The following is a 21,086-nucleotide window of genomic DNA, read 5'->3' on the forward strand; positions in this document are numbered from 1 at the left end:
GTGTCCTTTATAATACTATGTATTTCCAATATTTATTTAATAAGCATATGTTACTCACAATCACAAAGTTATTAAACAGTAAAGTCAACAAGCCATTTGGCATTATAGATTTTGAAATATTATTCAAATTCCAAACACACTCTCCAATGAAGGATCTAGATCTAGGACATTACGCAATCACAGGTTTCATAAAGTTTCTTTAAAACTATTATTAGAAAATAAATCTAGGCTCAAAGTAAGGATGTCTTATGTGACAGAGATGCCATAATAAATGGTGAAAACTATAACTCCATAACTTATGCTGCCTTGTGAAGGCCCTCTTCCATATGAGGAAGAGAACATTGGGTAGGATTCCCATTAGACTCCTGAACTCACTACTCCCAGGTACAATTCTTTATGAAACAAAACCACCCATTCTGACTTAGTACAAATTTCTAGAAGCTCCCCACACTTCTTTGACTTGCAGCCGCTCAGACAGCATAACTTTTCCTGCAGACTGCTACTATTTACTGATTATGTCGAGAACTCACAGTGAGAATCTGAAAGTGCAACAGTCAGAACTCAAATAAACCCAGGATTCCAGGTATATTTCAAACTGCCACCACTGCCCCTATATACTCGGGCCCCTTCCTATCTCACCCCAGACCACTCTGGCCTTTCCTCTCTATGCTCCAGCCACCATGGCCTCTACATTCCTGATTCTTAAACAAGCAAATCTGTTCCCACACCAGGGCTTTGCCCTGGCCCTCTGCCTAGAACACTTTACCCGATTCTTTGCATTGTAAGCAAAGAAGACAAATAGAATGGGGTCAGAGAAAAAGCAAAAAGCAAACTCCCTGCAGAAGAGTCTGAGATCTAGGCGTTAAGAAGATGATCGGCTTTCCCTACCCAGTGATCCAAAATGAAGGAGGTCAGCCTAAGGCCAAAGTTGACATCCAGGGAGGCTGGCTTTCTGTCAACAAGATAGCATGAAGCAGGTTCCAGAAGGCACATATCTAGTTTCAATTCCAGTATCTCAGTATCCTGATTTGTCAAGTAAAACAGACAAAAATAAAATAAACAAAAAAGCAGCCTTCACCTTCTAAAAGGATGTACCCATCAAGGCAGTCTGTGCCCAGATCTTGACTAACTTAAACCAGGACTTCTCAAACTTTTCTACTGAAGAGTCCTAAATACCCACAGAAAATGTGCTTATCCCTTTGGGACTCCCAGGGTACCATTCAAAATGCACTCAAACTGGGGTACCTGTGTGGCTCAGTTGGTTAAGCATCTGCCTTCAGCTCAGGTCATGATCCCAGGGTCCTATGATTGAGCCCCAAATTGGGTTCCCTGCTCCACAGGGGCCTATTTCTCCCTCTCCCTCTGCCAGCTGCTCCCCCTGCCTGTGCTCTTGCTCTCTCTCTGTGTCAAATAAATTAATAAAATGTTTAAAAAACAAAAACAAAAGCACTCATACTCTAAAATTTATTTGAAAAAAAAATCCCATTTTACCTTAAAAATGCATATGAATTGTGGTTTCTATGCTTAATTTTCATTACAAAAATATTTTTAATTCCTTACCAGTTAAAGTACAAAAGTCTCAACCCCCAACACCACTCCCCCGATCTCCTGATAAAACTGGCACTCTAACAAGTTTGTCATGTTCATCCTGAAGCTCCATAAACTCCCAATATGTCTACTGCAACCTGGGGAAGCAAGTTTGGAAATAAAACCCTCTGGCAAGCAATCATTCTTAGAATAACCAGTAAGTTCTTTTTTTTTTTTTTTTAAAGAATTTATTTATTTATTTGACAGAGATCACAAGTAGGCAGAGAGGCAGGCAGAGAGAAAGAGAGGAGGAAGCAGGCTCACCGCTGAGCAGAGAGCCCGATGCGGGACTCAATCCCAGAACCCCGGGATCATGACCTGAGCCGAAGGCAGTGAGCCCAACCCACTGAGCCACCCAGGCGCCCCAACCAGTAAGTTCTTTAAGGGGTTGGTCTTTTCTCCAGTAAAATTCCTTTAGAAAAACCCTACTCTTGTCTTAGCTTAACAAGGCTATTCATAACATGGGCCAAACAGCTTGGGTGAGTAGAATGCTCTCAGAAGAAAAGAGTAGTGGTGGCCCCACAACCCTGATGGAGAACCAGGCTAAGACCAAAAAAACCCGCACAAGTAATGAAGTAAAAATACCGTATCGTAGGAAAGAATGGGGAATCTGGATTTTCCTTGCAAATATTTCACAAGAATAAAAGTAGCCTACAACAAATGCAAGTGGTAGTGGAAGGGGAATCATACTACTAACTAAGATTCATCATACACCTGCAGAATGAGCGAAATCAGGAATTGGATCCATTAATCCAGATGTTAATAAGAAACACATGACGTTCTTGTTTAAAAATTTTTTTTTAATTTTAAGCATGTCCTCTGCCAGTGCAACCTATAAGGGCATATTTAGGCCCAGGTTTCTTGCTACTTTTCTCTTCTGTCTCCCTGCTGCAGGGGTATAAGAAGCTACCTTGGGGAAACAGATGTTAAGATTTTTGCCATGTATATAGACAGGAAAACCCTTGGAAATATCTCTTGATCTAAACTTTATCACTTATGGTTGCTAAAGCCATGAAATGAAGAATCCACTGTAGGATTAGAGCGCAGTAATAATGAGAAAAACAAAAGTGCCAACAAAACACCAAGGCAAAGGAAAATCTCTTTACAAAGCCAAGTACACACAGGACTCTGACATGAACCAGCCATGCCACACTTTCACATTCACTGAAACACATTAAATGGCAACTGAAAACAAACTTTTTTTTGTAAAAGCTAGATTATTGTAGGAGTTCTCTTCATCTAAATATTTCAAAATACCTTATCTAGGGCAAGATATTGGACCTGAAGCTGAGCTAGAAGAAAATACTGGGCCAGAAAAACTACTTTTGCATAAGGAAAGCCAATTCCAGGGGTACCAGGTTTTTTGTTTTATTTTTAAAGATTTTATTTATTTATTCGAGAGAGAGAGAGCACAAGCACAGGGGACATGGGGCAGAGGGAGAGGTATAAGCAGACTCCCCGCTGAGCAGGAACCACCCCCCCCCAATCAGGGGTTCAACGCCAGGACTCCGGGATCATGACTCTAAAAGGCAGATGCTTAACCGACTGAGCCACCCTGGCACCACAGGCACCAGGTTTTGAACTTCTGCCTCTGATAATGATAGGTCCCAAAGGTGCTAACACCTAACTTCTCCCACCATTCCAAGAGAATAGAGAAAATATAACACATGCATTAGGAGAGAAGAAAAACAGGGAAATGAAAAAGCAATCCAGGGGCGCCTGGGTGGCTCAGATGGTTAAGCGTCTGCCTTCGGCTCAGGTCATGATCCCAGAGTCCGGAGATCAAGCCCCTCATAGGGCTCCCTGCTCAGCGGAGAGCCTGCTTTGCCCTCTCCCTCTGCTGCTCCCTCTGCTCGTGATCTCTCGCTTTGTTCTGTCAAATAAATAAAATCTTAAAAAAAAAACCCAAAATGTCTTATAACACACCAAGAGCCCCCCAGTATGCTAGAAATTGGAAAGCACTGTCTTCTCCCCACCTTTTTAAAAACCAAATCATGGTGCTCCCCAAGAGCCAAAGCCTCCATGCTGTCAGACTACTATCCCACAAGTCAACATTCAAAGGTCAATATCAAGGGGGAGACAATGCCCCATATAATGCAGCAAAGCTAAAAATACCTCTAACTCCCCCATCTACTTCCTATCTACCCCATTCTTCCGCCTTTGTAAAGATTTCATCATCCCGGGCGCCTGGGTGGCTCAGTGGGTTAAGCCGCTGCCTTGGGCTCAGGTCATGATCTCAGGGTCCTGGGATCGAGTCCCGTATCGGGCTCTCTGCTCAGCGGGGAGCCTGCTTCCCTCTCTCTCTCTCTGCCTGCCTCTCCGTCTACTTGTGATTTCTCTCTGTCAAGTAAATAAATAAAATTAAAAAAAAAAAAAAAAGATTTCATCATCCCCCCAGACTTTACCTATTCTGTCTTCAACCTGCCCCACATATGCAACAAGTCACCAAGTCCTATAAATTTTACTGTAACAAATCTGACCATTTACTCCTCCTATGCAGGTCAACTGATCCCAACAGTTCAAAAATCTCATTAATCCCTCCCATAAAGTTTTACCACAGACCTATTTGGTCTTCACTATCTACAGGCCATCTCTTCTGTATACTGCTAAATAACATTCTTAAAAATCAAAGGTTTAATGAATGCTTCTTGGTAAAAACTTCCATCAATTCCCATGCTGCCTTGAAAACAAATTCTAAACTCCCCCCTAAACTGATTCCAAGCTATCATTCCAGTCTCACTCTGGTCATTCCCCTAATGTGTCCAGTTCTATAGCAAGTAGGTTATCATTCTCTAGCATATGTCATACCTGCCTTTCTACTATGCCTTTACTCATGCTATTACTTCTCATCTCTGTCAATAGTATTAATCAATTTCTTCCTTCACAGCACAAACTAAGAGAGAAAGCAACCCATTACAGGCAAGGGAATGATATGAACCTATGGTCTCACAAACAGCATGGGTTTGAAAAAGGAGTACCACGTTGGAAACCAAAGGCCCAGCTTTGCCACTTTCTTGCAAAGTCATACTGAGTGGGTCACTTGCCTTTCTAAGCCTCAATTTCCTTATCTCTAAAGTGTATCTGCCCTACCTAACACCTAGGATTATTAAGATAAACTGTGTCAAAATGCTTGTGAGGGGATGAACTAAAGCAGTATTTAGAGGGCAATTAATAGTTTTAACTGTTTTTATTAGGGGAACAAATATAAGCACATTCTTTTTTTAAAAGATTTATTTATTTATCTGAGACAGAGAGAAAGAGAGGGAGAGCACGAGTGAGAGGAACAGAGGGAAAGGCAGAGAAAATCTCAATCCCTGCTGAACACAAAGCCTGATGTGGAATTTGATATTATGACCCTAAGATCATGACGTGAGCCAAAACCAAGAGTTAGTTGTCTGTTAGCGCCACCCAGGCGCCCTGGTAAGCACATTCTTTTTTTTTTTTTTCTTTTTAATATTTTATTTATTTATTTGACAGACAGAGATCACAAGTAGGTGGAAAGGCGGGGCGGGGGGAGCAGGCTCCCTGCCTAGCAGAGAGCCCTACTCGGGACTCTATCCCAGAAACCCAAGCCAAAGGCAGAGGTTTTAACCTACTGAGCCACCCAGGCACCCCCTGGTAAGCACATTCTTAAGACGTTTGGAAGTAATGGGCAACTGGGTGCCTCAGTGGGTTAAGCCTTTGCCTTCGGCTCAGGTCATGATCTCAGGGTCCTGCAATGAAGCCCCACATCGGGCTCTCTGCTCAGCAGGGAGCCTGCTTCCCCCTCTCTCTCTGCCTGCCTCTCTGCCTACTTGTGATCACTGTCAAATAAATAAATAAAATCTTTTTTTTTTTAAGATTTTATTTTATTTATTTGACAGAGAACACAAGTAGGCAGAGAGGCAGGCAGAGAGAGAAGAGGAAGCAGGCTCCCCACAGAGCAGAGAGCCCGATGTGGGGCTCGATCCCAGGACCCTGGGATCATGACCTGAGCCGAAGGCAGAGGCTTTAACCCACTGAGCCACCCAGGGGCCCCAATAAATAAAATCTTTTAAAAAAAAGAAAAGAAAAAGAAATTTGGTAGTACTGCTAAACAAACCCAAAAGAAGTAGGAGGAAGAATATTATAAAGCAGAAATTATAAAGAAAACAAACACAAATAGAGGGAATCACCAAAGAAAATTCTTTGAAAAGGCGAGTATGATAGTTCAGATGTTTGTGTAAATGATGAGGAAGCACTACAAAAGTGAGTTATTGTCATCTAGTAGAGATGAAACTTCAAGTAACAGTTTCCTTTCTGAAAGGGTTTCTCAACCTCTGCACTACTGATACTTGGGGACAATAACTGTGTGTAGGACAGAGCTGTCCTATGCAATGCAGGATATTTAGCAGCATCCCGGGTCTCTGCCCACAAGATGCCAGCAGCATTCCTCCCTCACCTTATGGAAGTCATGACAGTGTTTTCAGACACTGTCAATTGTCCCCTGGGAGGCAAAATCATCCTACATTGAGAACCACTGCTCTAAGACAATAAAAGGCCACATCACACCATACCAGCTAAAACTATTCATAGCTATTCCTAATTTTAGAATAGCTGGCTGCTCTACCCATTAAGACTGTGGGATGACCAGCAAGCCAAGGCAGGAAGGGTAAGACTGAAGAAATGGACAGGTCTCAGATGGTTCAGCAAAATTGCAGAGTGTGCAAAATAAGAGAACCAGGAAAACTTTAAGCTCTAAAACAGCGGCAGAGTTGCCACAAGTAACAGAAGCATCACTTCCATTTGGGAGTGCTTGGGTGAGTAGAGCTCTAACACTACTGTGAAACATCAAAAGGATCCTTGATCAAAATCCAAGAACATACCCTAGCAGAGCAAGAGAAGAAGAGAGCACCTACAGAGCATTTTTTTCTAACACTCTGAACTTCGTAAGTAATAAAAATAACTCATTTCAAATTTTTAAAAATTATTTCATCTGAGAATGGTATAAATAATCTTTTTTAAAAACTCCGTTACAGGGGCATCTGGGTGGTTAAGTGTCTGCCTTTGGCTCAGGACATGATCCCAGGGTCCTGGGATCAAGCCCCACACTGGCCTCCCTGCTCAGTGGGGAGCCTGCTTGTCCCTCTCCCCACCACCCTACTCATGCTTTCTCTTGCTATCTCTCTCTCTCAAATAAATAAACAAAATCTAAACAAACAAACAAACAAAAAAACCACTCCAGTTGCATAGCTACACTATTCTGAGACAAATTACAATTTTCACCACTTTTAAATAAATAATAGTAAAGTTCAGAGAAGCATCTGCTTTTCTTTTAATAATTAAGAACCTAACAAGGAAGGCAGAATTCCAAAAAGCTAAGAGGGAAGACAATGTGTATATATCCACCATACCTACCAGTAGCATCCTAAATCCGATCTAAACCTGATAAGAGTTCTAGAGGGTATCTTAAAATATAATTCTGAGAACCCAAATGATAAAAAGCAAAAACTGATGCAGTACCTGGGGACTCTTAATGCCATCTTAAGAACCATGAGAGCCAAGCAAGGCAGTCTGGTGGTATACCCTTCCAGCACTATCTTCTATTACTTCTACTTATTCTACTTTATAGAAAGGAACTGCAGAACCAACTGGGGAGACTCCAACTGAATAAACAAGCAGTGGACAGCAAACAATATCAAGAAAAAATAAAATAAAATAAAATGGTAATTTCCTTGCCAGAGGTGGGGGAAGTAGAAATGGGGCAGAGACTCCTAGATAGTTTAAATGAGGGAAAACTGATCCCCGAACCATATAACATATAACCATGAATGAGAACTGAAGATAGTACTTCAGCAAAGAAAGAGGATCCATGTTCATCCTTCTTGAATCTGGAGAAAAGCAGTAGCACATCTTCCTAGGATCCTTCAGATGCAAGCAAAGATAACCTAATATAATGCTGCGTCCTACCAAGGTGGTTTGTTATAAAGAGAGAAAACTTTATTCCTCAGTCAATAGGAATCTTACAAACAACTAAATCCTATGCTATGAAAGCCTGGAATTAACTGAGAAGCCCTGTGGCTGCCCGGATGACCTGACATTAGACTGAAGATGAAAAGAAAAAGTCAATGCCACTGCAATTAAGCTGTGAGCAAAGGAAGGGGTGAGCCAAACAGGAATCCAGAGGGGTGCCTACCAGCTATAGAGGTGCAGTTCTCTCTCATCAGGAATAATTTACAGTCACTGGAAGTGGCTAGGAGGCAGAGCAGCACTACAGGAGATGCAATAAGCATTCTGGAGTTGTGAGCCTATCATCTGAAAATCTCTCCCCACATAATTCTCTCATGTCCATACAAGCAGAACTGTAAATATAATTTCAGGAAACTCACAGCTACCCTCATGCCTACCTGTGGTCACCTCATGAATTCATGACCCCAGACCACAAAGTCTCTCCACAAGGACTCTGCCATTGACTCATCCATGAAGTGAGCAAGAATTCTCTACTCTCAAATCTGCAAATCTGAATCTGCACATCTGTCAAAGACGAGTTAAATGCTAAAGGTCCATCCAGGACTGGAGTGAGGTCTACGCAGAGGGACAACAAGCCATTTCTTGAGAAATAGCATATGAGTTCACTGTTACTGTGTTCCCAGTCTCTACCTTCTCACAACAGATGACCTAAGAAATGCAATTGGAGACACCATGCTCTCCCAGCAAAAAACCCAAGAGAAGAAAAAATAAGGCAACCTATGTCACTCGCTAGAGCTACTCACCATCCAGTAGGTCTTCCGCGTCATCCCTGCCGTGCTCCTCCACTGCCACTTCCTCCTCCTCCTCCTCCTCTTCCGCATCCTCCAGCTCCACGTCCGGGTCCAGGTCTGGATCGCTCCCTGAGGCGGATTCGTCTGACATGGCTCCCAGAGGTCCTCAGTGGGCATTACCAACTCATGATCCACTGCAGGGGTCCTGGAAGGAGGACAAGAGGCATCAGGATCACCAAGCACTTCAATTAGGAACACGAGTCTTTCAAAGAGAAAATGCCAAGGATGAATGCCCTGAGGGGCAAACTAACCATACCCAAATTTCAACCTTCCTCACAAGTGCACTGACCCTGATACACGTTTTGGTGACTCTCTGCCCAGCTCAAGCTTCTCTTCACTGCTTAGACAAGAAAATGTCTTAAAGTGACCAAACAAACACACTCTATGCATCAGAACTCCCACTTGTTCATTCCTTCAATTTTTTTTGTATCTCTATATATGCATACATATACACATTAAGGTTATACAGTCACAGACACTACCACTAGGCTTTGGGAACAGATCAGGAAACACAACAAATCACGCTGGGGAGTTGGCACAGCCAGGAGGAGACTGGGGGAGTTCTCACTGAGCAGAGGCCAGAGGGCAGAGGGAGCCACACATACATTCGGAGGGGAAGTGTTCCAGGCATAATGAGCAGCATGGACAGAGCCCTGGAATGAGAGTAACTAGGAGAGCCAAGGGAAGAGGGAGTGGGTCCTGCCTGGAGCTGCCTCCGAGCACCATCTGGAAGACCGTATATTTTCCAATCACCTGAAAGCAAGGCTTCCAGCAGGCACCACACTAGCACTCCTCCCCAGTATGTGGGGAGCCTCACACTCCCCATGACTCAGAATGTTCCTGTGTCCTTCTCTGTTCTCAGGCCCTGCCTTACCTCTTAGCCCAATTTCAGCTCCATTTCTTCCAAGAAGTCTCAGTCAACTGCCCCAGTGTTCTGGGGTCATACTTCCTCTTCTGAACTCCAGTAGCAGCCATGCTTGACCATGCTGACCTTCAGTGAAGCCTTCATATGAGCTACCTGGCAAAGTGCTTTGCCTTCTGTGGATTCTCACTTCCAGTCCAGACAGTAAATCCCCAAGGGCAGGGAATTAGGTGGGAATTGTATATATCCTGGACCTGGAAGCATGTCCTATTCAGATCATTCACTCATTCACGTTCACTCCCTCATTTGTCAACTTGCTCTATTATGTCTAATATACGCCAGGTACTGCGCTTGTCTGTCTGTCTGTCTCTTTCTCTCTTGACTGTTCTACTTTACTATTAGCTATAAAGGTCATTTCTTCTTGACGGGGAAAAAAGACAAAGAGAAAGCTAGACAGACTGCTTTGTGATAAAAGCACTAGCAAAATGTTAACATAAAGATTCACTAACCAATTCTTTCAATTTTTCTATATATTTCAAATTTTTCATAATAAAATGTGGGGAAGGAGCACAAAATAAATAATCTTTTCTAAGACAAACTGCTACACACAACCACATCCACAATCAGGTTATCCTAAAATTCCTCCCATCTCCCAAAATAAAAACCAAAACACAAGTCTCTAATTATTCAACACAAAAACTATTCCAGAACTGAAATCTCTTATTAAGGTCCAGACACAATTTGAAGTAGAACTTCTATGTTCTCCTAAAAAGAAACAGAAACAAAATGAAGTAAGTGAATCCTTTAGAATTTAAGACTGTCTATTTAACAACCATAGGAATTATGAGTGTGTATCCCTATGGGTCATGTACTTAGCTGCTCAAGGCAATGAAAGCAAAAAAACAGCTGTAAAATGATTTAGTAATAAAATTTAAATTTTTGCATTAGTAATGCACTTCCAAAACACCTACAAAGGGTGTTAAGGCACAAGGAAGAAAGGTGTTCCACAAATAGAAATTAATATAACTAATGCTGAACTATCATTCACTGAGTGACAAAGCAGATTCCAAATTTCTAAGGGAGTAACAATCCTATGTCTTTAGGTTCATTAGGTTTTAGAAAGGAAGCAATAAATCAATTAGATGTCATCAGCTTTGGAAGTGAAATTTATTCTGAATATGAGTATGATGATAATTCAACAGCAGCTACTCTAAGTGGAAGTCAGTATCTGTAATCAGCATAACCCCTCTGGTTCATCCTAGACTGCTTGAGGTAAGTGTTTTGCTTACAGTGTGTTTGGCTGATTATGGAGCAGCTTTTAGAGGACAATTTTTAATTAGCAAGTATCTCTAGGTAATCTGAATGCCTGTCATTTTAGAGAAGAAATTGTGTGGTAGTGGAAGAATGACAATCACTTAAGAGGTAAACAGTAACAAGGAGAAGCCTCCTGTAAACCCTCAGTTAATGAACATCTTCAAAACAGCCCCAAGCTCCTGATAGATAGAAGCAAACATCAATTAAACATCAACAACCACACATATTATTAGAATATGAGACATTGATCGAGGCCCCCACTCAAAAAACACTTTAAAAAGAACTTTAAAATAGTACCCAGGTATCAGATACCCCAAACAGAGAATAAACCGAAAAGTGACAGATTTAAGTCCCACCAATTTAGCTCTACCCTTCATGAGCCACTAAATTTCATTACAGGGATGACACAATGAATTATTTTCTCTACTCTTCAGAATCACACCACCTAGGTAAAGGGCAGGTTTTGCTGTTACTGATCTCCTTCAAAAAAGCAACAAAAGGAAACTGGCAGGGGAAAAGCTGATTTTAGCAGGCAGCAGTGCAGTCAATTACATTTTGTCTGTATGGGGCTCCACCCACACAAACACTTCCAAGTGGGCACAGCCTTTCAAACCAGGGAAGGTAGCCCTGACTTGAGAAATTAGCGCTCAGAACTGTAAGGCAGACAAGAGGAAAAAAGTTGTTAAGGAAAAAATGCATCTCCCTCATTTGCTCCCCAACCCATGTGAAACTGTCTCAATCTCCAGGGAAGAGGAGCTGTAGGAGAGATTATGGGTGTGCTGTGCCTTAATGAGGATGGGTATTCCTACAAAGCAAATTCTGGGAATCAAATTCTATTTTAATGAAACTGGAGAACTAGCTATTTAAAGAAGCTCTAAAAAGAACCACTCTGAAAAGTAAATACTCAATCCCTAAGTAATATGTTAATGTCTACAGTTTAATACACTGGGTTTCCTAATGGAGGCTATAATTATGAAGAAACCCACAGCCAATCCCACTCCAGTCCTTTACAGCAATCTTGAGAGTGAAGGAAAAGTTTCCTCTGTCCTGCTAAGTTCAAAAACATCGACACCTGTCTATAGAGCAGTGCCTGGCCAAGAATCAGTGAAATTAATCATGCGGGCACAGCCCTAAGACATACCCCTGGGGAGCAGAATACACAGAATAGAAAAACACAAAGACACACAGGTACTAGCAAAGCCTTTGTTCACAAAGCAGACAATGCTTGGAGAGTCCACACGGAAATCATAAAACTGTGGCACACACTTCCTCACCACAGCATAGCAGCCCATGCAATTTCAGAGATGTCGTTCTGGTCCTGGGCAGCATCCTGATGCTATGTTTGATATTAAAAAAATAATTCCAAACTGACATGTCCTCATTAATTTTGGTGACCTTGAGTTGTATTAAATTTCCCCAAATTATCTCAAAGCAATTCCACAGTGAGTGCCATGCACACTTCCTTTTCCATTAAGAGTATAAACAAAATGGGACGCCTGGATGGCTCAGTGGGTTATTAAGCCTCTGCCTTCGGCTCAGGTCATGATCTGAGAGTCCTGGGATCAAGTCCCACATTGGGCTCTTTGCTCAGCCGGGAGCCTGCTTTCCCCACCCTCGCCTCCCCCCCATCGCTGTCTCTGCCTGCATCTCTGCCTATTTGTGATCTCTGCCTGTCAAGTAAATAAAATCTTAAGAAAAAAGAAAGAGTATAAACAAAACCATGCACTTATGCTAATTTACAGGGGGAGGAGCTTTAAGAGCACAAAAAACGTTCAGTCTAAAAACTTTAGGCAACACTTCTTCAAAGAACAGCACTAGTCAAGCAATTTATATAATTCAAAGACTAAAGAACAAAATAAGAGTTCAGTCCACTTCTAGCACTCAAAGGGTACTTTGGATTTTTCCAGCCTGCTGAGAGATCCACTATGGATCTCTGAAGTTATTTCAAAACACCTTTCCTTAAAAAAAAAAAAAAAAAACCTTTCCTAGGCAAGACAAAAACCTGATGCATACACGTAGCCCAAACGCCTTTTGATTATCCTTTGGTTACTTAAAAACACATTTAACATACACAAAGCAGCCATAGAGCTAGAAAATGACACAGCTCAAGATATTTTATTCAGAAATCTAAGGAGACTTTTGGCAATATGGAGCTTAATTAAGACAAAATAAGGAAGAGAAGGTGAACAAAACATTCAGGACTCCAAGGAGCAGGGCCACAAGAGACAACTCTCTCTAAAAGGCAATGCAGTGGAGCTCGGTTCAGGGACTCAGCACCAAGCACAACAGAGGCACTGGAGCCATGTTTACAGAATCCATCAAGAAACCTAAATTCTGGGGCACCTGAGTGGCTCAGTGGGTTAAAGCCTCTGCCTTAGACTCGGGTCATGATCCCAGGGTCCTGGGATTGAGCCCCATATTGGGCTCTCTGCTCAGTGGGAAGCCTGCTTCCTCCTCTCTCTCTGCCTGCCTTTCTGCCTCCTTGTGATTTCTGTCTGTCAAATAAATAAATAAATGTTAAAAAAAAAAAAAAAGAAGAATCAGAATTTTTTTTGAATTACTTTAAAAAAAAAAAAAGAAAGAAAGAAACCTAAATTCTAGCCACAGCTCTATGGGAAACTGGCTGCATGACCTTGGTCAAATCAGTTCTCCCTCAGCTTCCTTACCCCTCTTAGATGAGGGCAAGAGAGAGACAGACCAGAATACCAGAATTCATCTTGAAGATCCCTTCCAGATTCTATGACAGCAGTTCCCAAAGAGTGGTCCAGCGACCCCTGAGATCCTCAAGAAGGGTCAAAGGAGCCACAAAGTCAAAATCATGCATGAGTTAAAGAGCCATTCAAAGTGCAAGATAGACTAATGGATTTTAATATAACAGAATACAAAAAGTTCCTTGATATAGTTTCAAATTCCATATTACAATTAACCTTGAAGAAACTACCACTTGTCAGAGTTTCGGTTACAGTATCAAAGAATACCCACATAATTATCTGAAAAGGCTGCTAAAACACTCCTCCCTTTTCCAATTACATTCTTCATCTACTTTAACAGCACAGTAAGTCAACAAAACAATAAGTCACAACATGCAGAAGCAGATTTGAGACTCTGTCTCTATTCAATCAGACATTTTCAAATTTTCAAATGTGTAAAACAATTCTACTCTTCTAATTTTTTCATTTTGGTGACTATAGTCATTTTTCACTAAAAATTATGTTAATACATTATGAGTCTATTATACTTTAAAGAAATTGGTACTTTTACTTTACTAATACAGTGACTATTGATCATTATAAGCCATATAAACAAAAGCTTTTGGGGATCTTCAATAATTTTTAAAGTATAAAAGGATTTAAGACAAAAAGCTGGAGACCTATTGTCTTAGAGTACCTATTTTTAGGTATCATAAAGAAAAACTAGTATTTAGAAAGAATGTAACAAATAGGACCACATTATATAAACATAAAATATTTAATTTAATACTGTATTCAAATAAAAAGTACAAGCTTAATCTACTAATGATATACACAGGTTATTTTACAAATGTAATTAACCATCAAGGCCAAACTTTCTCAGTGACTGAAATTAATATCACATTTGCAAAGTCAAATTTTTACTTTTATTACTGAATCTCTGCTATTCACATGCCCTGTAAAATGGCCAAGGGTTGAAGTTCCCTGTGTTTGCCCCCAAAGCTCCCCGACTTGGGTCTATCACCCAAGAGGTCACTGAGCAGCATATCCCTGCAGGGTCAGTCCCAGGCATTTTGATAAGTAGGAATAAACTCCAGAGGGCCACTGCTGAGGGAAGTAAATTAAAGACTCACTTCATTCCCCATGGAGTCAGCTGGAAAAAAGGGGGGAGGGAGGGTGACAGACAACTGCGTGAGGAAGACAGGAGCTAAAGCAGGGGTGTGCTTTGGCTGTGAGAAGGCTAGGTGACAAAGCCACTACTGCCCAGAGGAACCTGGGCTCTGAAAAATTCTCTTCCTCTCTCTCAATTGACACACATGTGTGCGTGAGCCACATGAACATTTTAAACCATCAGTATAATGTGAGGGTGATTAAAAAAAAGAAGAAGAAAGTAAGGTCCCAGGATCTCTGAATACTGAGGATTAAGCAAGAGCAAAAGCAATTTTGGCTAAATGTGTTACCATTTAACTTGTGAGCCCTGTATCTCTTTCTACCCAGCTCTCAATTCTTCAAGTAGAGGTAAGAGAGAGGTAAGGGTCTACAAGGCAGGAACATGTCTGGCCTACTGAGGCCCAAGCCAGCCCTAAGTCCAGATCAGCCTAAGAACACATTGGGTTTATCTACTAGATGGTTAAGAAGAGGCTCAGAGAGAAGCCAAACCGTGGCTGGTGTCCCGTCCCTCCAATTTCCACTACAACTACCCCACACCCCTCTCATCAGTCTCTTCCCAAAGCCCAAGCCCTCTGATGCCGCTCCCTTCTCCTAGGAGTTCTATCACTGAGCCATGGAGCTCATGCTGGATGCCTACAAATCCAGACAAACAGAAGCTGAGCAGAGAGGGGATGGTTTGTTCTTCACAGCCCTGCAAACATTCACACAACCTTTAGTGAAGACTTCTCTGTATCTAGTCAACCTATCCACTAGACACAAATCCTGAAAAGTTCTGTGCCAGTAGCATTTTGACAAATCAAAGCTTTTTTTTTTTTAAAGATTTTATTTATTTTTGAGAAAGATGGAGAGTGAAAGGGAGCAGCAGACTCCCCACTGAGCAGGAGCCTGATGTGAGGCTCAATCCCAGGGCTCTGAGATCATGACCTGAGCCAAAGGCAGCTGCTTAACCAACCAAGCAACCCTGGCATCCTAGCTTTTAAAAATAAGACTATAACAGAAACTCTACATAAATCCTTCTACAATACAAATAATAACCACAATTTTCTGAGTTGATATTGATCATTTTAGATTCTCAACTGCCATTCATTTTAAAACAGCTGTAACTATACAGTATACAGATTGCATGCTATCGTTTTTCCTAGACTGGCATCAACTACAAATAAAAGTCTTAATGGATGACTACTATTTTGTGACATATACTCATATTTTCAAAACAGTCTACAGGAAAAATTTAATATACTAACATCATTGTATTTACATGGTTATTCAAGTTTTTCTCTTCGGCTTTGCCAAGTGACTTGGGCACGCTGTATGGTCAGCTCCTTAAAAACACAGGTTAAAAAAAAAATAGGTAAACTCTTCTTACTATCTTTTTTTTTTTAAGTAGGCTTCACACTCAACACAGACCTCAAACTCACAACCTTGAGATCAAGAGTTGCATGCTCTACCAACTAAGCCAGCCAACTAGTCCAGGTGCCTGGACACAGGTAAACTCTTCTGGCTCTAAAATAAATGGTAATGCTAGTCAGGTACACACACCCCTATGGTAACTGTGATACAAAACAAAAATGTATTTAGTCTTTTCCCCTGGTTCCTGGCAGAGCTCCCCAAATCCTTGGAATTTTCTGAGTGAAGGAATATCTTTTGTTGTTTACACTGAGCCCCCTTTTGATCACACTTAAATTTGTGGCAATGAAGCCACTTAGGGTGGGGTCCCCAGATAGCCTCAGGACATCCTGGGTGGCTCAGTCCGTTAAATCTCTTGATTCCCGCTCAGGTCATGAGCTCAGGGTCCTGAGACCAAGCCCAGTGTCAAGGCTCCCCGTGCAGAGGGGAGCCTGCTTCCCCTCTCTCCCTCTGCCCCTCACCCTACTCTGTGCATGTATGTGCTTGCTCTCTCTCTAAATAAATCTTTAAAAAATAATGTCTTTAGGAAATACACAATGAAGTATTTAGTGGTAAAAACATATAAAAAACCTCCTAAAAGACATTTTAACAAGAGAATAAAAACATCTATTCCTAGTTTTCCGAAGATTTAAACATTTAACAAGTACGAAATATTTCCAAGTACAGATTCGAAAGATTACCTAGCTGCATATTCTCTATAATTAATTAGTAACAAATTAGTATGAAACTTCCTTTAAGACACAAAAATGTAGGGTTAAAAGGGCTAATTAAGCCTCCCAGCATCCCTATGTGAAAACAGGATGTCCTCTAAGTAGGTGATAGGCCTCTCTCCCTCTTCCCCTGAGCCCAGCAGGAACTGGAACCATCTCTGAGGCAAGTCTCACCTGGGTTCCCTCTAGAAGGCTCTAGCTCTAGTCAATGTCATAAAAAAAATAGCACCCCACAGGCAGGTAGAAATTGGACTCACCATCTCACCCTCCCTTTTTGTATAGACGTGGCCCAGTTCTGAAGTCTTCTAAGGAGACTTACATAATCTATCTAGATTACATGCTTCACTGTTACTTATGGCCAAGGTTATTCAACCAGTGTCCAGTGCTTAATCTCCTACACACACACACACACACACACACGCACGTGCATGTGCACACATAAGCATGTGCACATGCACTTCATCGTTACAGAAAGAAGTAGCTTAAGATTCACACCACTGAACCACTCAGTTAAGTACACTTGCGCTACATCTCTCTCTGGTCTAACGTTGGACATGAATATTGACGAAAACAATGACATCTGAAAATCAGCAAAAGTAAGTGGGGAAAAAGAGTGTGACTTAACCTAAAGCAATATACTGAAGCAGAAAAAAAGTTGCTTCTTTCAAACTCATACTTGTATATCTTCTTTGGGGAAAAGGATATGAAGTCTGGACAAAACTCAGGCTATAGATTTTGCTAGTAAGAAGAAAACCTACAGGAAAACCTCATCTCTGTAAACAGAAAATAATGGATGTTGACCCTTAGGAAGAAGAGCTCTCTCTCAAAGACTGAAACATGGCTTGTGTGGATGCACACACCAAACCAGTTATCTCTCATCACTCTTCAGATAAAATGCTTATTCCGTGGAGGCAAGGCCATAAATCCATTACACCATACAGGCGGTACAGAGACCAAAATAATATACACAAGAATCTTAGGGCCACAATACTCTCTTGGTAGAAGGGAAAAAGGGCACAGACTGAGATGAACAAAAAGTCTGAGGAAATAATTTAAAGAAAAAAGTAGCTGATAGCTATTCTGTACAAAGAATGGTCAAAGGAAAAGACAGAAAGGTTAGAAATTAATTAGTTCAAATTATTATGGTCCAATATTATGATATAATAAAGACACTATGCCAGGCACTGTGGGAGTGATACAAATACATGCCTCAAAGAATGATACAGAGCAAGAAGCCATAAGACTACCTGACTCCCCAAAAGAGAAAGAGTCAATAATAATGTCATTTTGGGACACCAAAGAAGTCTATAGCATTTGAATAAATAACAAATACCAAGTCAAATCTAATCATAATTTAAAATGAATACAAAACAATAAAAAAATGAAAAATGACGGGACGCCTGGGTGGCTCAGTTGGTTGGGCAGCTGCCTTCGGCTCAGGTCATGAACCCGGCGTCCTGGGATCGAGTCCCACATCGGGCTCCTTGCTTCGCAGGGAACCTGCTTCTCCCTCTGACTCCGCCTTCCACTCTGTCTGCCTGTGCTCGCTCTCTCTGACAAATAAATAAATAAAATCTTTAAAAAAAAAAAATTTAAAATGACATTTTTGTGGGCGCCTGGGTGGCTCAGTGGGTTAAGCCGCTGCCTTCGGCTCAGGTCATGATCTCAGGGTCCTGGGATCGAGTCCCGCATCGGGCTCTCTGCTCGGCAGGGAGCCTGCTTCCCTCTCTCTCTCTCTCTGCCTGCCTCTCCATCTACTTGTGATTTCTCTCTGTCAAATAAATAAATAAAATCTTAAAAAAAAAAAAAAGAAATGTGCTACTAAAAAAAAAAAAGACATTTTTGTCCCACCAAGAAATTTACAATGCATTATAGTGTTGTGGTTATCTTGATCAAGAACTATGAAATACATACCATTCAAATTTCAAGATTAGCAAAAACCAAGATTTAGTGTGCTATTTTATAGCATCCCTACTGATTACACTTTTGCCCCAAAACCTATAAAATAATCTGCAAAAGAAATTATTAACTGAGAGTGAGTACTTGAATACTGGGTATACAAAAGTCATGAAGGTAGGCAGGACCAGAAGATGATGCCAGGTTAACAGTTCTAGAGCTTTCCAGTAGAAACCAACAAGGCAGCACCACAATGACCAAGGTCCATCTAACAATTTGGACAAGGGCTCCCGGCTTGGCACCCTGGCAGACAGGAGATCCTGCAAATTCTCCCACTGCAAAACATCTAGAAATATGAATAAAATTATATATAACACTTATCTTATTTTAAATGCACAGCTGTTTTCACAAAACAATAACAACAACAAAAACAATAGAATAGACCAAAGGATAAGAATGAAAGGCAAACTGAAAATATAAATATTCTTGCAAGCTGACACTATGTCAATCCTAGAAGAAGAGGGTGCCAATCCTATGGGTGGGTGGAGGTCAGATTAAGAAACAATGGCTTGGGGCGCCTGGGTGGCTCAGAGGGTTAAGCCTCTGCCTTCGGCTCAGGTCATGATCTCAGGGTCCTGAGATCGAGTCCCACATCGGGCTCTCTGCTCAGCAGGGAGCCTGCTTCCTCCTCTCTCTCTCTCTCTGCCTGCCTCTCTGCCTACTTGTGATCTCTGTCTGTCAAATAAATAAATAAATAAAATCTTTAAAAAAAAAAAAAAAGAAACAATGGCTTGAAAAAAAAAAGAAAAAGAAACAATGCCTTGTGGTTCAAAGAAGCTAAAAAGTAAAGTCTACAACCTCTACATAAAGACTGGAACTTAGGGCGCCTGGGTGGCTCAGTGGGCTAAAGCCTCTGCCTTTGGCTCAGGTCAGGATCTCAGGGTCCTGGGATCAAGCCCTATATCGGGCTCTCTGCTCAGCAGGGAGCCTGCTTCCCCCCCTCTCTCTGCCTGCCTCTCTGCTTATGATCTCTGTCTGTAAATAAATAAATAAAATCTTTAAAAAAAAAAAAAAAGAGGGGGCGCCTGGGTGGCTCAGTGGGTTAGGCCTCTGCCTTGGGCTCAGGTCATGATCCTGGGGACCTGGGATGGAGCCCTGCATCGGGCTCTCTGCTCAGCAGGAAGCCTGCTTCCTCCTCTCTCTCTCTCTGCCTGCCTCTCTGCCTACTTGTGATCTCTCTCTCTGTCAAATAAATAAATAAAATCTTTAAAAAAAAAAAAAAGACAGGAAATTAAAGAGTTATACTCTCAGTAAAGAATGGTGTGGAAAAATGCCCACAAGACAACATAAAAGGTTATGTCAACCTGGTTTGGAGGAGGGGAAAAGTATCCAATCTACATGGTCCAAGAAATTAATCAAAACTAAAGTGGTCCAGGGGTGCCTGGGTGGCTCAGTCAGTTACGCATTAAACTCTTGATCTCATCTCAGGTCTTGACACCAGGGGCAGGAGTTCAAGCCCCTCACTGGGCTCCACACTGTGCACAGAGCCTACTCTAAAAAAGTGGGGGATGGGAGAGGCACCTGGGTGGCACAGTCAGTTAAGCATCCAACTCTTGGTTTCAGCTCAGGTGGTGATCTCAGGATTGTAAGATCAAGCCCTGCTCTGCTGAGTGCAGACACTGCTTGGGATTCTCTCTCCTCCTTCAACCCCTCCCCCTCTCAAATAAATAAATAAATGAATCTTAAAAAAAATAAAATAAAATAAAGTGGTCCCAGGCAAGTGATATACACCAGTCACCTAGAAGTAAATGTAGAACATCTCTAGGACATACCTCTACCTGGACCACATAAGACTCACAGGTAAAGCCTTATTGAAGATGAACTCACAATCCTAAAGGACAAACACATGAGAAACTAACCAAACAAAAGCAAGAGTCAACAGGATAAGACTAAAACTAGTTTACTAATAAAAACTTCTGATAATAAAACTACCAGATTGAAGGAGATAAACTATATACTATCTGGAAAGAGGCAGAAAAAACTTTCATAAAATTTAAAACCAATTCATGATGACAAAAGCAAACAAACTCTTCACAAACCAGATGAAACTTCTTTCAATGGATAAAAGGAATCTACCAAAAGCCACAACACATTTAGTATGGCTAGGAGCCATACACTACAAACTCAGGTACAAGATATGGATGCATGCTATCAGTATTTTTATCAATATCAAGTTGTCAGAATTTTTTTTTTTTTAAGATTTATTTATTTACTTTAGAGAGAGAATGAATGAGCTCAAGCAGGGGAAGGGGCAGAGGGAGAGAATATCCAAGCAGACTCACACTGAGTGCAGAGCCTGACACAGGGCTCAATCCCTTCACCCATGAGATCAGGACACTCAACCAACTGAGCCACCTAAAAGCCCCCATGTTGTTAGAGTTTCTAACAAACAGACAAGACACACGCATACACAAAGCATAAAGATAAGTTCAAAGAAAGAAAATTGTCAACAATAAAGGATCCTACTTATTCTACATTAAAAAATCTATAGTTAAACTACTATTAGAAATGCAGGAGAGCTTAGTAAGGCAGTTAGATGAAAGAACAATATAGGAAAATCTACCTTCTTTTTTAAGATTTTACTTTTATTTATTTGAGAGAGGGGGCATGC

General features: G+C 41.3%; 1 protein-coding gene across 7 annotated transcripts in view; it reads right to left on the reverse strand.

Annotated features, from left to right (window-relative positions):
- The window catches only part of RAD54L2 (RAD54 like 2), a 115,958-nt gene that overhangs the window by 65,666 nt on the left and 29,206 nt on the right, over positions 1 to 21,086 (reverse strand). For 6 of the 7 annotated variants that reach the window (XM_004780112.3, XM_004780113.3, XM_045079365.1 and 3 more), the window contains one exon: positions 8,319 to 8,511. In XM_004780112.3, coding sequence (XP_004780169.1) covers positions 8,319 to 8,457 — 139 coding nt within the window. In that variant the 5' untranslated portion in view covers positions 8,458 to 8,511. Of the gene's footprint in view, positions 1 to 8,318; positions 8,512 to 9,240; positions 9,994 to 21,086 lie in introns of all 7 variants that reach the window. The other variant, XM_045079343.1, reaches the window with a different exon arrangement.

This window comes from Mustela putorius, unplaced genomic scaffold, assembly GCF_011764305.1.
Source record: "Mustela putorius furo isolate JIRA1106 unplaced genomic scaffold, ASM1176430v1.1 tig00000095_pilon_pilon_pilon, whole genome shotgun sequence".
NCBI classification, from domain to species: domain Eukaryota; kingdom Metazoa; phylum Chordata; class Mammalia; order Carnivora; family Mustelidae; genus Mustela; species Mustela putorius.